Source organism: Triturus cristatus, chromosome 4_1 (genome assembly GCF_964204655.1).
Source record: "Triturus cristatus chromosome 4_1, aTriCri1.1, whole genome shotgun sequence".
Lineage (NCBI taxonomy): Eukaryota > Metazoa > Chordata > Amphibia > Caudata > Salamandridae > Triturus > Triturus cristatus.
In genome coordinates this window covers 1,036,607,291-1,036,624,050 of record NC_140585.1, presented here as the reverse complement: position 1 = coordinate 1,036,624,050, position 16,760 = coordinate 1,036,607,291, and the positions used below count along the sequence as shown (strand labels likewise).

Below are 16,760 nucleotides of genomic sequence, written 5' to 3'. Positions count from 1 at the left end.
TCCAATCGTTAATATTTATCAAGCCTGCCACCCAATAGTATGACTCAATATTCAATATCTGGGAGGACTTTCCCTTCATTGAGCTAGTCTGGGATGCCCTTCATTCCAGCGCGGGGACCAAACACATCATCTATTTTAGCAAACACGTCTTGTGGAATGTGGTAGTACGTGTTCGGGAGGACGTAGAGCAACTTAGGTAGCATAATCATTTTGAAAATGACTACCGGTCCCAAGACGGTGAGAGGCAGCCCAGACCACCTTTCAAAGTCCTCCTGGAAAGTCCAAATCACCTTTCCAATGTTCCTTTTTAGACAGACCTCCCTACGAGGTGTCATCCAGATTCCCAAGTATCGAAACCCCTTCTATACCATAGTCAATCTCAGCAGGAGCAATATCAGGTCCATCAGTCCATTTGGCTGATGGAGCACAGACTTATCCCAGTTTATCCGGTAGCCAGGGTGCTCACCGTCCTCTTCAAAGAAGCAGAAAATGGTGGGGATCGTCCTCTCGGGTGGATAATATAAATAAGGATGTCATACGAGGATAGTGAGATTTTCTTCTCTTACTTGGTGGCCGTAACCCTGAACCCTCTCACCCCTTCGTGGGCTCACACCATACATGCCAGGGACTCTATTGTTAGGGCAAACAAGAAGGGGGACAGAGGGCAGCCCTGTCGTGTCCCCGCTCGATTGGAAACTCCGACAGTGTTCCATTCACCCTCACTGCAGCAGTCAGCCTTTGATACAGCATTAACACCCATTTCCTGTAGTGAGAGATGAATCCAAACCAATCCTTAGGCCAAGGAATGGCCAGTGAACAGCGTCAAACCCATTTTTCAAATCAAATGCAAGAAAGGCATGGGGGCCGACCGGCCCTTCACCTCCACAAGCCAATTATGTGTCTATCTTGGGTTACGCTGTGTTAGACTACCTGGCATAAAGCTAGACTTGTCTCTGTGGATCAGGGGAGTAATGACGGGCCGAAGTCTGGCAGCAAGTATGGTCGTGAGTATTTTTACTTATGCATGGAGTAGGGAGATTGGGCGGTAAGATTAGCACCAGTCCCTGGGTTTAACTTCCTTGGGTATCACGGTGATAGTGGCGCGAAGAGGATCTGGCGGCAGTGCCCTGGCATCTCTAGCTTCTTTGAATGGGTTCAGCAAAGGCGGCTCCAGGTGTCTGTCGTATTGCTTATAGAATTCAACCGTAACACCATTGGGGCCCAGGGACTTACCCACTCTCAGCTTTGCAATAGCTGTCAGGACCTCCTGCAATGTGAGAGATTCCTCCCCTCCAGTGCCTCATGGGCCCCCACACCTAATACTGAGGTAACTACTGCATCTAAGTAATGTGCAATGTGGATTTGGTCGCTTAATGGTCAAGCCTTGTAGAACACCTCATAGTAGTGGGCACCACTGTATGGTCTACAATGCAGTGTACCCATCTGACCTATGGGCCCCGGAGAAGTACAAGTAGCATCTCTCCTCTGGATGTGCGATTAACCACAATTCTGAAGACCCATAGACGCAGCAAACCTCGCCAGAGGTGTGGCCTGGGATGTGGTTGCAGGGGTGCCCTCCCCATCTAGGCCTGTATTGATCACATCATTAAAACCCCCAACTACCAGGTGTAGAGAGGAGTCTGCTTCCAGGAGTATTTCTGCAACCCTATCTAGGGTAGGTGCTTTCAACCTAAGCAGTGCATACACACTGAGCAAGGTCATAGCTGTCCGTCCCCACTATCCCCGTATCCCCACGTATTTGCCTTTAGGGTCTATCCACATTTGTCGTGGGGAAAGGGAGGGAGGGGTTCTTCCTTACAAGGATAGCACTGCCCTGGACCCAGTTGTATAACAGGCGTGAGCTAGCACGATGTATGCTCCTCTAACCAGAAACAGCAGTGTGTCGCCAGAAGGTGAGTCTCTTCAAGGAGGATTACATCTGGCTGCAGTCTTTGTATGTATTGTGCAACCAGGCTCCACTTAACCTTGCTACGGAGGCCGTTGACATTCCACATCAAAACAGTGAGCCCTGAATCATCTAAAAATCTTGGATGTGCCATATGTTTAGTGAGGTACGAGATTTGAATGGATGCCCCCGGTTAAAGTGTAGGAATATGTGTATTGGTCTCTTCTGTCTATCACCTTTATGAATTGGGACAAACCTACCTACCCACCCCCTTCCCCTAACCCAACCATCCCCTGCCTCCATGAGCAATAAACCACATAACAAAACTGAATCACTCATGCGAAGAGTATGAGAGGTCTGTAGCTCACCCCCTGTACACTTAAACCCCTAAAACAACTTACCTCAACCTAGACCTCTGGCCTCCAGAGACATTGGTCTTGAAGTGGGAAACAGAAGTTTGCATTCAGTTCCAGCCGTTAAGGGCTGGGGGGGGAACATGAAAAAGAGTCCCTCGAATCGGGTCACCAGCTCCGAGTTACAGTACCTTCTCGGAAGCATCTCTGCAGGAGGTCAGGGCTTAATCTGCCGTGTTGATGGGAGGCGAGTCTGGCTCCAGGATGTTGATTGCTAATGCCTTAGGATATAGCTCATCCAAGCCTGTCGACTACTCCTATCTTGAGGTGCAGGGGGAGGCGCCAGCCTGGTGTGTGTCCCTCAGAGTCTTTTTTGGTGACCCAGTTTGTTCCTCATCCTTAGAGGTGCATGCTCGTGGGCCCGGCCGTTCACCTATGTGCCCCGACAACTAGGGGAGTGCCTCCAGCCAAGCCCAGGCTGCCTACATGGAGTGAAAAAAGAGGAATTTCCTTTGATAGAGGACCTTGAGTTTTGCTGGGAATAAAAGCGCATTTTACAGCTGGCGTGCCCGTAGCTTGGTTTTAACTGAAACAAAGGGGCTGCGCTGTTTTAGGACCTCACATGTGTAGTCTAGGAATACAAGGATTTACGTGTTTCTGTGACAGACCTCTTCTCGCAGGATCATGTTACGGTCTTGAAAATTCTGAAACATAGCAATGACTGAACTGGGGGTGAGACCTCGGTGGAGGTCTCCCACTCAGTGCTCTGTGTGCATGCTCTAAGATGAAGCAGGCTGAGAACGTTTCCAGTGCGAGGGTTGCCCTCAGCAAGTCACACAGGAAGGACCCCTGTTCAGTTGTTGCAGATAGGAGTCACCAGGCAACCACCCGATTTTAAGCATCAGTGAGGTGGCGATGCATACCCGTGCCCTGATGAAATTGCCGCAAAGTGTCTGGGCAATGAAACATGTCGGCCGTTCATGCTAAGATGGTCATAACATGCCGTTTCTTTTAACACAGTGTGAACACTATGGAAATAAAGTATATGTAGATTAGATGTTCATAACTCAGTTTTATAAGACGATTTTTTCACCTTTTTACACTAGGTAGCTTAGAATATACAATAGATAACACGACCATTTACACCTCACTATTATTCTTTCACCACTTCACATGAGCCTAAAGGATTAGGTCACACTTTTTCTTTCCGTCAAAAAAGTTACCAATGATGACAGAACGAGCAAACTACCAACCATTAGCTCAATAGGCGGTCCTTACGTGAGGCACTTTCTGACTTCTCTCACCATTTTTTCTTGGTGAATGGGAGAGTAGATGTGGATGGCTGATAATTTTTAATGAGGTAGGCATGATTGGACAATTTTAACATATGTAATACCCATTACACAAAGTATGAAGGCCATAATGTGTTCCGTATGACCAGGTTATTTATGGTTGAATTCTAGAAGTAGAGGTCAACCTGGTCTTAGACCCTCTCTTGCTCCTTATTTTTGACACGGTAAATTTAAGTAACCAAACTATCACTTCATGAGCCAGATCGCTAAATTCAGTTCTTTGGAATTCGGATGTCTGATTTCTCCATGGTTCTGTGTGAGGAGACGAGTTCAAGTGTAGTTTTTGATCTGGAACTAGTGACAGCTCCAAACAGGTAGTGTACCATGGTTGACGAGCCCATGGGGGAGCTACCAGATTTAGTGCGAGGGATGTTTGCCTGAGCTTCCAAACCACCCATGGAATGAGCGGGAGAGGCGGAAAAGCGTAGGCATATATCCCTGACCAGTTCATCCACAGGCCATTATCCTTTGATCACGGGTGTGGGTACCTGGAGCTGAAGTTTGGGCATTTTGCGTTTTCGGCTGTATCGAATAGGTCTATTAGTGGAAATCCCCACTGTTGGAAGTACAGAAGGAGAACTTGGGGGGTGAATTTCCAACTCGTGAAATTGTTGCCTTCTTCTGCTGAGGAGATTGGCAATTTGATTGTTTACTCCTGGGAGATGTTCTGCCAGAAGATAAATCTTGTGATGGATCACCCAATTCCAAATGGCTTGAGTGAGTGTTGACAGTTGGAGTGTGTCGCCCCCTTGCTTCTGCACAGAATACATTGCGGTCGTGTTGTCCGTCCGGACTAGGACAGTTTTGGCTATGAGATGAGTTTGAAAATCTTTTAGTGCTAGAAAGACAGCTAAGAGCTCTAGATAGTTGGAGAGTTTTGTGCTTGTTGCTCCACATGCCTTGGAGTGTATAATCTTTAAGATGAGCCTCCCAACCTCTTCGAGATGAGTCTGCTGTGAGCACGACCTGTGGAACGGGTGTTGATGAAAGGCCGGCCTGCTGATCGGTTTTGTGGGTTCCACCACTGCAGAGAGCGACGTGTACGGCCGTCTACCAACACTAGATCGGTTAATAGACACTGATTGATTCCACTGACGTGCTAAGCACTCTTGTAGGGGGCACATGTGAAGCCTTGCATAGGGTACAATTGCCATGCAAGACGCCATCATTCCTAGGAGTTGCATGAACACTCTGGTTGGTAATACTTGTTTGGGTTGAAACTTAAATGGTAGCCTGAATTTTGTGTATTGTGGCTATATTTGGAGAGGCTAGAGCCTTGACTTTGTCTAGAGTGGCTCCCAGATAATACTGCCTATGTAAGGGTTGCAGGTGAGACTTGTATGCATTGATGGTGACGCCCAGTCGATGAAGTACATCTATTGTGATCTGTGTGTACTGCAGACAGTTTTGGTGAGTGCTGGCTTTGATAAGCCAGTCGTCTAGGTAGGGAGAAGACGTGAATTTGTTGTCTTTTGAGATGAGCAGCAACTACTGCCAGGCATTTGGTATAACTCTGGGCGCTGTAGTCACTCCAAAGGGAAGTACCTTGAACTAGTAGTTCTCACAAATCTCAGGTATTTGCGATGAGCTGGATGAATTAGAATATGAAAATATGAGTCTTTTAAATCTAGAGTAGACAAAGTCTGCTGTTTGTAAAAGTGAGAGTACCTGTTGAAGTGTCACCATGTAAAAATGCTCTGGCAGTATGTAATGGGTTAGCTCTCTCAGATCTAGAATAGGTCTTAGGGAACTGTCCTTTTTGGGAATGAGAAAGTACAGAGAGTAAACCCCTGAGCCCCGGCACTGTATTGGAACTGGCTCCATTGCTCCTTTTTAGTAAAAGGGACTGGACCTCTTGTTTTAGCAAGTGTATGTGTTCTAGAGATAACTTGTGCGAGTGAGGTGGAATGCTTGGGGGATTGCTGGTAAGGTCTAGGCAATAACCATGTTGGATAATTCCAAGCGCCCATTTGTTTGATGTTATAGACTGCCAAATGGGGAGGAATTGCTGAAGTCTTCGCCCGACAGGTGTGGTATAATCAGGGGGGGGGGGTGTAGCATGGACAAGACACCGTTTGTTGGGGAAAGGAGAGTTACGGGGTGTGTGACCCTTACCCCTAACCTTGAAGTTGCTGCCTCTATAAACTCCTCATATAAAACCTCTTGAGGGAGAGGACTGGTTGTTGCCTTTGTAAGCCGAGGTGTTTTGATCTGGGGATGTTGTTTTTGACCCTCCTCTGTACAAAGAGCGACAAATAGAACCTCTGTTGGATGCAGTCAAGTGCTTCCATAGATTTAGCGACTTCAGTGTCCTTTTTCATCTTTTCTAACGCCTGGTCAACGTTATGGCCAAATAGGTGTTCCTTATCAAATGGTATGTTAAGGATGGCTTGTTGGACCTCAGGTTTAAAACTTGAAATCCTTAACCAAGCCTGTCTCCTGGGCAGGATGCTGGTGTTGATCTCTCTAGCTGCGGCATCTAGAGCACCACAAATAGAGGAATGAGAAATAAGCTTACCCTCATTCACTAAGTCCTGTGCTTTAGCCTTATGCTTATCTGGGAGATATTGGAGCAATTGCTCCATTTCGCCCCAGTGTGCTCTGTCATATCTGGCTAAAAGGCCTTGGGTATTTGCAATACACCATTGATTTGCTGCCTGAGGGGCTATGCGCTTGCCAGAGGCGTCAATTAGTTTGGACTCTGTCGGAGAAGCATCCCCTGATGTTTGAGAATTTGCTCTTTTATGAGCATTTGATACGCCTAGGGAATCTAATGGCACTTGTCCCTTGATAAAAATGGAGTCTGTAGGAGAGGCCTTATATTTTTTGTCCACGCTAGGCGTTGAGATGCAGGCTCTGACTGGATCTTTAAAAATCTCAGCCTAGAGAGCCCCCGCGAAATTGCAATCAGTCTCAGGTTCCGATTGGTGCAGCTAAAAATTCTACACCGGGTGTATTACCCCCGTACTCATCTATATGCCCGGGGAAAAAGCCAATCGGCCCTATGTGCAAGGGGATGTAGAGGAGAAGGCACATTCTTCCATAACCTGTGGGAATGCCCAGAGACAGTGCCCTTCTGGGCTAAAGTTGTGGACACAATGGCAGCGGTAGTGGGTTCTCCGGTCGCACTGGAGCCTAGGTGGCTATTGTTGATGATCAAAGGGGCCATGGACTGGTCCAGACCTAATGAGATCTGGCTGGCAATGGCAGCAGGGGTGGCAAAAAGAAATATTACAAGTGGCTGGGGGGCGCAGGCGCCCCCACAGTGGGACCAGTGGGTGCGGGATCTAGATTGGTGCCAGAGAGCTGAAGAAACAATAAGTCCAGGGGTTGCATAAAGAAATGGAAAAAAGTCTGGTGGCCTTGGAAGAAATACAGGGCATTGAGGGGCGGACCAGGGCTAGATCTACAAGTATTGATAATCCCACCTGTGTCTAAGTCAGCCTCCCATTGTATTGTGAAATGTCATTACACCATATGCTATATGAATATTGTCCTGAACTGTATGATATTGTGAGCAATGTTAAGAAAAAGATTTCCAAACAAAAAAAAAAAAATCTCATCAGCATGTTGCATCATGCCCTTAAGCATTGGAAGGGTTTGTGATGACTTGTGTGTAAGTTGCTAATGTCTCTAGCAAAAAATCTTCTAGTGATTCTTTGTGGAGCTTTACCCCATGATATTGTGCAGCCCTGGCATGAGTTCCTGGTGTCATGCATGGTCGTCTGGAGGAGATGGTTTGGCTGGTTAAAGGTCTGGATCAGTATCATCTGGGGGGTCCACTCTGTAATCTGTCCATGGATCTGTTGGAAAATTCATCTTCCCCATCATCTGCATCATCATGAGATTGAGGAGAATCCAGAGGTGTAATTTGCAAAGGATTTTCAGGTGGTGGAGGTGGAGGCGATGGGTTATGAAAAGGACTTGTAGCCACAGTCTCTCTTCAAGGGGATTTTGTAAGTGCCCTCTTCTTGAAGCTTGTGTTTCTGAGATGCCTTTACATGAATATGGACAGTTTCAGGGTTAATATGCAGCCTCTTGCTTCGGATCGGGTGTTAATGGAATAGTGTCCAAATGCGGAAGGGGTCTCTGTTTCGGTGCCTAAATCTTCGGTGCCAATGTTTTCGGTGTCGACTGAGGCGAACCTTTCAGCGCAGAAGGTTTCAGCTCCGAAGGCTGCTTGGTTTTCGGCTTGGGGGATGTCGTCTCCGAACTGGACTTATGCTTGGAACCGAAGGCTTTTGGCTCCGAGAAGGACTTTGGTCAACTTGGTACCGAGCCGGAAGGCTTGACTAGTAGTTTCAGTGCCAGGCCCAGAGGTGGGGTGTCGTCTCGGTGCCAACCTTGGCCAGGAGGCAGGGGTGGTGCCAAAGCCTTGTGTTTTTTGGGAGTTTGTGGGGGTAAGGGGTCTTCGGTACTCACGTCATCTTGTCCCTACGGCAGTTCTTCGGCATTGAGGTCTAGCTCAAGCTCCGAGTCTTGTTCGGAGAAGACTTCCTCCTAGTCTGCCGCTGATGCCTCCATGTCTTCTTGGTGATTTGACGCTGCATCTCTCGACATCGAACCAGACGATTGCGTAGGGTCTTTTTTGATCGGAACGACCTGCAAGCGTCGCAGTCTTCTTCCTTGTGCTCCGGAGACAAGCACAAGTTGCACACCTTTTGTGATTCAGTGTGCGGATACTTCGCGTGGCACTGAGGACAGAATCTAAACGGAGTCCGATCTATCGCCGAAGAGATGACCGGGCGTGGTTAGGCCTCGAAGGCGATCTACGAAGCTTTGCGATCGAAAGTCAATTCTGATGTCAAAACAATACGCAGAGAAGTGGGAAAGGAGTACGGAAACAATACCATCGAGGGTAGAGAAGATTGCACCTCAAAGGGAACCCAGAGAACGGTTTCGAACCGGAGCTCAGCAATACATGTCCGAACCCGATGGCGGAAAAAAACAGTCTAACAATGGAGTCGATGACCATGCATCACCGAGAGGAGTCACCTTACCTCGTGACTTGGAAAGACGTCTTTGAAGAAAAACAACTTGCAAACATCCGGGACCCAACACTAGATGGCACGAGTATGCAAAGCATGTGTATCTACATCACACATGCCTCGAACATTTTGTTTGCTGCCACTGCACTCTTTGGTGTAATTAACATGATCAGAACTGAATTTGCATGCACTGCGTGTCTCTGCCACATCATAACCTTACCGTACAGATTTCATGGTTATCACTTAAACAGTGTATTGTGCTGATTTGAGTTAAATATCTCTTTGGACAATTTTTGGTTCATTCTACATCTACTACTCTGACTCTTCAAGGGTCGGAGATGGTAGTGCACCAAGCAATTTCAAACCTAACATTAATTCTATGTTACAATACGATGACAATATCATATCGTCCGCAGTTCTCTCAAATATGAAGGAATTTCAGGATCCTTTCAGGAACTTTCCATAAGAAACTTAATTTGTAGACATTTGTGCTGTACAGATCGAAGGTCATATATCGAATGTTTTCTCTAAAAACCTTCAAAAAGTGAACTCATAATGGAGTTATGAAGACAGAGGACGAAATGTTAAATTTGGTCAAAATTGTGCAACTGGTTGTTCTCAACTAAATTTCGTAACGAAGCCTTTTCTACCCACTGAGTGCCAATTTCCAAAGTCTACAATCAGTCTTCACTTCCTTTAAATGCTAGATCCAACATGATTATCTCAAACCATATCAACCTTGAGGCGCAGTCCGTGTTCCCATAAGCAGGATTTAATTAGGTCAATGTGAGTGGATGACTGACCAAAACATTTCTATGGGAAAATCGTGGTGAATTTGTGGACTTTTTAAAATGAAACCTTTTTTATGACAATCACTTATTAAACATTGCACTGTATGAATTAATGAAATGTACGTTTGATTATTGGCGATTTCAGGTCTGCTTTAGATGCGTTCATTTGCTCATCCCTTCATAAAGCCAATAGGCTCATCTTTTATATATATTTTCAAATACTAATATCTCAAAAACGACTGAATAGATTTACACCCAACATCAACACGATTTCGGAGTAAAGGTCTACTTTCACGACAAATTTTGCATAAATGTATTTAGCTTTTTTTCTGTATATGCACCGAAATTTCTGATAAGAGCTATAATGGGAAAACATATCTTTTTTGCCCCGTTCTCACCTTCCAATTGCAGCCCTACAATCCTCAATTAACTTTTTTCCCTGCACAGCGTTGAACGAAATTGGACTCAGTTGCTTAGTATTTGGTGCAGATCCGTTGATGAAGCCAAATGTATAAGTACATCAAAACATTCCTTTTCAATGGAAAGCATGGCTGATCATTAACTACAGTGTTGAATGCCACTGTGTAAAAAATGAAACAAGTGGGAATGTGCTTTCAGTGGTTTGGAGCGGGAGGGAGCTGGGATATGCAAGCCAACTCACTGAAGTAGGCACCTGTTTATTTTTCCCCTCTGCTTTAGAGAATGCATACTGCTGCTACAGTCTCATGCGAGGCCAAAACACTGGAATAGGATAGGCCTCAAAGCTTATTTTGTCCAAGTCATATCTTTCACAGTCTAAGGAAGATGCTTGAAACATAGCTCTACACCAGACTATAGTGATGTGAGAGATGCAGGAAATGGATTTAAGAGTACTGCTCAAGAGGAGAAAACCAAGAGTACTGCAGAGCAAATTATATTGAAAGTGGAGGCCAGAGCAGCACCCGGTGATCCCCTGATGAGAGAAAAAACACAAACACACACACACACACACACAAACCCCCCTCCTCTCCCCCCACCCAATTCGGCCCCTGATCTCCCACTACCGCTAGTGTACCTTCATGGCATTAGTTGAGACATACTCACTCTCACCAGCTATAGATGGTGATGAAAGTATAAGACTGAGACACAGTTCGCGCCTATGCTGTAGGCTTTTCAGGCTCACTACTTCAAAAACATCTGTCTGCACTAAAAGAAAAGATCACAACATGGTCTGAAATCTGAAAAATAGGTAATAGTTTAAGTGGGAAAAAAAGATGGGTAGATTCACTATGCACCCACTATACATTTGCATGCGGTCCATATGTTTATGGGTATTTTTTTAAAGCAAATACCGAGCCAGGGGACATAAAGCGCAGTTCAAAGCCAGAGTCTAAGTTTATGATTCACAATTGTTTTCACATGGAGGCTATTGATGTGAGTCAATGGAAAAGTGAATTAGTAGGTTGTCGACAAGTAGTGCTCTTTGCAAAAGCGCATCCTCAGCACTTCCCTGAATTAAAAGAGGGATGTAGCAGTTCTGATGGTTGAAGAAATGTTCCCGAGGTGGGTAAAACACAGGCCTTACTGTCTGTTCCTGTGCCACACATACACAAGTTCCTCTCAGAAACACTTGTGCCGAAAATGAAGATGCACCGTGTACAATTAAAAACTATTTATAATAGGATGCCAAAAACTAGACCGGTTTGATGCTTGCTAATGAGGGGGGCAAAGTGCATAATACACCCTAAATAAGAAAGGCGCACTTCCAGTGGGCAAATAGACTTTAAAATTGGATTATAAAAATGCAGATAAAAGGTATTCTTTGTAATAAGTACATCTGGGTGTTCTTACCGTGTTTTCATGGATTTCATTTCCATTCTGGTTTTTCTCTTCACATTTATGAACTTCTGAATCCCAATGACAATTCCACTGACTTCTCACACATGAGATGCACCTGAAAGTACAGCAATATCACACTTTGAATGACTTTACACACTATCAAATCTACATATTCAACCTTCCAGTAGACACCCCCATTATTTGGATTTCATTTTTTCCACATTACTGCTGTTCAGGACTGCAATGTGTTCTTTACATGTTTCGACTGACATATGGCTAAGAAACTAACACTTTCAAGACAACTACTGGTTGTAACGTAAGAAAGAACACTATCAATCAGCTGCTATGTCCATTTATTTACACCACAGATTCCCAGCCTGCCGATTGACAACAATCAAAACCATGTGAATTAGAAGCAGCCAATGCTAGAGAATGAGGATTGAGCCTTATGAAGAAAATGGTTTTCCACAAAAAGCTAGTACCCCACTGAGTGCAGAAGCAGTTCAGTATGGTAGACAGTGTTTGCATCTGGTGGCATATATGGAGAGAGTAAGTGAGGTATATGAGCCAGGTGAAGTATGGGAGGGCTGCAAGGAATAGGACAGGTTTGGATATGTATCATGAGCAATATAAGTAAGATGATCAATGGCAGCACAATGAAGGGTTTCCAAACATTGCACTTCTGGCTCTGGTGCTAGAAAGGTCAAGTAAGTGAGGGGCTTCCGCTGGTCCCCTGGAGGATGACCAAAAGCCCGTTTGGAGACCCACATGCATATCGCTTGTCAGCTTACCATGTCACGGAAAAGCCTTTAAGGGGTCGTTCTACATTTCAAAAACCATTTTAGTAGTGCAAGGCAACACCTTCAGCATCTGTAGCCTATGCAGGGAGTAGAGGTGTGTGCTATTGTTCACTGACTAAAGTTCATGCTTATATGTTGGGTTTCCCCATCCCCCTACCCCCCGAAACAAACAACCCTTAATTTCTAACAGTTAACTGGCAGAGGTAATAAGACAAGATATCTGCCAAACTGAGCACTCTGTCTGGGGGCTTTCCAATTTTAGCAGAGAGGTTTTACATTCCAGAGTTCAAATATGAAACTTTAGCACAACACAATTCAACCCTCAGTACCACAATGTCCCACTCTGGTCACCGGGGCAGAAAATCAGTTTATGAACTGTGAACATATTTCTGTTGCTTCTTTTACATAGCACTTCAAAACCTCTGCCATGGCTAAGTTCAGAGTACCCAAATTAAGGTACTCAAACATGTGACCTCTTAATCAATGCGTCAGTCCAGTGGAGAATAACTGAAAAAATGAGCTATACCCTTCTATGTACACTTGTACACATCCAATAGCCTGTCAAATGTGCTTAAAGAAAAATAAACTTCTAGGCCCGAGCCACAGTGAATGCAGTGCTCTCAGCAAACAAATGATGATGCAGAAACGGATCTCTTACCAACAAGAGACTATAAACATGTACCTTTCGGCAGACACTGCTGTGCATGCTCCATTAGTCCATCACTCGGTTGCTTCTGGCAATCTTCAGGCTATCTAGACTAATTATTAAAAATTAAGTGGGTACTGTGCTCAAAATGAATTATGGCCAGCTTCCCAAGACTATTTCATATGTAGTAGCTGTTCTTTAGGACAGATAACTCTTCAGTCCAGTAATGAGCAATTTAAATGTGATTGTGTAATTCTTAATAAAATCCTCCATCTCAAACATTCAGAAATTAAATTTGTGTATTATCTTGTTTCTTTTGATTTCCGTCATTAATCTTTGGAGCTCATCCTATTTGTTCCACTTGGATGCTCTGTATTAGGTAATATATATATATATATATATATATATATATATATGGTGCCGGAAACGACCTTATGCAATGATTGGACAAACAAATCGTCCCTTCCCTAATAAGAGAATAGAAAACATCTTAACACGCTTACTACATTTCACCACAGAACAGAACTACTAATTATTTAACTACCTAATCCTGTATCAACAATATTGAAGATCAATGAACTGAGATACATGACCAAAGGTCTAGTCTAATCTCGGTTTGGTGTCCAAAACACATCCGTGAATCGAAAGGGGGTTAGCGCACATGCAAGAACGTCATTTAGACTCATTTTTGCAACGTGTAAGTATTTGAGAGTGTGTGTTACACTTTCACTACTGGTGGGTAGAGAATGTAACTGAAGTGTAGATTATTTTTAAACATTAACTAAGAGACTGTCACTTGAGATGTTAACTGGTTCATGTACCTACAGTCGCTCTCAGACATGTGTCAAACACATTTCTCTTATAAGATGTTATAGCTGAGCTTAACCACATCAAAAGGGTTGTGAAAAACATTACAACTTTTGGACTTAATGATTGGTGCATTCAGGCCTTGTACACACTGCTGATCTTTCTTGCATTAAGCTTTGCAAGGTGGCTCAATACCCATGAGGGGCAGGATGTTGACACTGAAGAAAATTTGAGAATAAACACATGAAGTGGAACAGGCATTACCAGCAACATAAAAGATGCATGAATGTCAGGCACGCTTGGCTTGGTGCATCAGCAGTCATGCAATCTGTTGAAACAAACACAGATGGCTTTTCAATGTAGTTTTCACTGTGATCCAAGAGAGTGAAACTCCAAGGAATTGTAAATCCTGGACAGCTAAACCTCAGGCCCCAGGTCTAGTGCCTGATTTATGATGCAAAATTGTAAGGGGAAGTAGAACATTTTTTACAGGTCTGAAGGCAATCCACAGCACAACCGCTGTATAGTAGCGTAATGATGGTTCAACAGCAAAACTTTAAAAGCAATGTAACAATCCCTTATTTGCCCTCTGAGTGGGTGACATCGCTTTTCTGCAACTGGGACCTACTCATTGACATGCAGTCATTTTGGACTCTGGAAGCCTTAAATTATCCTGCGCCCCAAAAGGTAGTATGACAGAGCATTTTTCTGGATTATTCACACCCAGCTTGACTGTCCTTGGAGTTACAATTTGGACAAAATCTTCAAAAAGCAATTCATTCCATCTAAAAGACAGCGGATGAGGAAGGAAAAAAAGATTTTTTGAGCACATCACATCATCCTACAACTACACCACATTCAGAAACTCAAGTTATACTACCATAGACAGAGACCGAGTATCCAGCATTCTGGGACTCCTTTTAGCTGTCGAATAAAATTTGTTAGTAATCCTTGCAAATTTACAGGTAAAATATGCAGACTTTAAGAGAGGAAGCATATGCTCACACAATACAAATAGTATACTTACGGAAGATTTTTTGAAAGATGCATCGCAGCTTCACAGTCATAAAAAGGGTACGTTCCCGATGTAAAAAATACTTTCTTTTCGTTGTTGAAGTTTAAACTAATGGCAACTAAAATGTGATCTGTAAACAAAAAAACAAAGGTGCGCATTTGTATGGGCTCCTGGGTAAAATGATGGGGAAAAAAACTGCAAAGTTAACACTCATGAGCAGACATTCCTAAAGTAGATGTGGTTCGGAGACCAAATGGAATGGTTAATATACAATATTATGATACACAATAAAACGTGCTCAATGGCAATTGCCCAGTTGATCTGCCAAAGCAGACCAGGTAAGTGAATGTACCATTGGGGCCACTGAATACATAGTTACTCTTTCAGTGTTCATAGATATCTGAAAAATGGTCAACCTCCCTGGTCTTTGAGAGGGACTGACTGTGGTTCCCTAGCTACAATGATAAAACAAGCATTGGCATAGCCAATAGGTCTCACCTTTGGAACCTTATAAGTGTTTAGCCATGCAACAGTTGATGTAGTTGCACCAATGATATTGTGCTGCATAACTAAATATTTAGAAGGTCCCAAAAGCGAGACCTATTGGCTATGCCAATGCTTTTTTTTGTACAAAAGTACCAATTACAAACCATGTTGTAAGGGGGAACAGATGCACAAGAGCGAGGGAGGGATGTCGTCATGTGGGGGGGGCTAGAAGCACAGCGGTGCGGGCACAGCATGGAGGCTTCTAGCGAGTAGACATTAAAAGGTGGTGGCAGGGCGACTGATGCACAAAGAACATTGCAGGCAGACTATGTTTGGTCTCTTAGAAGTGGGTGCTATTTCACACCGCCCCACATAAGCAAATGTCTTGAAATAGATGACCTAAGCATCCTTCCCCCACCCAAACACATGCACACATTTAACGGAAGTAGTAAAAGGTTTAGGGGTTTGGGATTTTTTGAAATGCTAATTAAGACCTATCTATACGACCCTTGCAATGTTACAATGACATACATTGGGTTTTTACTTTCGTTACGTTGTTAATGGTGTGTTAGCATGGCACGTTTTAATGCTATTTAGTTGCAATGAGAAATGAATTTTTCCAGGCATTGTCCATAAACGATACCATATTTACAAACTATATTAACTGTTATAACATTGCCAAAATATGCCGATCAATTAGGATGACAACAATGATATCACCTGAAAAACAGCAATTCACTTTAACAAACAGAACATGGAGTGTTTGGGAGGTGGGGGCAAAGGGGGGTGATGTCTAAAGCTGGTAAAGAAAACCTCTTCGCTCACACGTTAGCCCGATGGAGTCTTGCACTCTATGTACGTCTCTTTTTGGGCGTGCACACAATGTGCAGTGATGGTGAAGCAGGAGAAAGTGTACGTTGGGTGGAGGGGTGATTTGCACATCCATGAGGCTGGCAAGACATTTCTTCGAGTTACTTTGAGTGGAGGAGCGGCAGCCTCCTTTGTCCGGACGTAGGACACCAGCACCAAGCAGAGGAATCCACTGCCACAGACTCCTCCATCGCCGCTGCAATTTGACTGCATTAGAACCAGAGAGCCGAGGAGTCCAGACCTCAAACCCTCCCAGAGATTTGCAGAACACCAACAACATAAGAAGTTTCACGCTGCAGTTGTTTAGTCCCCTTTTTCACAGCGTTTTACGACTCACAAATACAAGTTATCAATAGCTCTTGTACATGTGTAAAAGAAAATCAGATCGAGCTGCTGAGATATAACAAGTAAATTAAGCGATGAAATCTGCTTGTCCCGGTCGGGTGAAAGGCAGTGGCCATCAGGGGTGGTATGTGGGGCCGGCGGCAGCAAAGGCAATTAAGCAGCTTTTATTGGAGGTCAGCTGTTCAAGCGGGCTCGCTCATGTTACAGCCACAAAACCGAGTGGGAGTGCAGGAGTAAAAAGGCCAAGAGCAGGAACAGACCGAACAGCAAGCCTAGAATGTGGCCAAAGTGCACTTAGGGTAAAGAAAGAAGCTGCCACATGCTGGTGACCTAGAACTGTTTAAAGCTAAATAAACGAGCGCGGTGCGTGCGCACTGGTTTTTGAGGTATGCAGGTGGCACCCGGCCGCGCTGCTGCTCACAGGGGAAAGGGAAACGAATCAAACAAGCACGAAAGTGAAAGCTCATTGAAGCACGCAAGGCTTGATGAGCCTTGCCAGAAACCCACATGGCGGCTGCGCACGTGCACACTCACGTGAACGCAAGCGCTAGGCCACCAAAAGCCTATGGCTGCACTTTGAAAA

The 16,760-nt window shown here is 44.5% G+C and overlaps 1 protein-coding gene across 6 annotated transcripts in view; it reads right to left on the bottom strand.

Moving 5' to 3' along the window:
• PLXNB2 (plexin B2) overlaps positions 1–16,760 on the bottom strand; it is a 774,339-nt gene that overhangs the window by 206,417 nt on the left and 551,162 nt on the right. For all 6 annotated transcript variants that reach the window (XM_085653971.1, XM_085653975.1, XM_085653972.1 and 3 more), the window contains 2 exons: positions 14,489–14,606; positions 11,221–11,323 (listed from right to left, as the gene is read on the bottom strand). In XM_085653971.1, the coding sequence (XP_085510097.1) occupies positions 11,221–11,323; positions 14,489–14,606 (221 nt within the window). The remainder of the gene's footprint in view (positions 1–11,220; positions 11,324–14,488; positions 14,607–16,760) is intronic.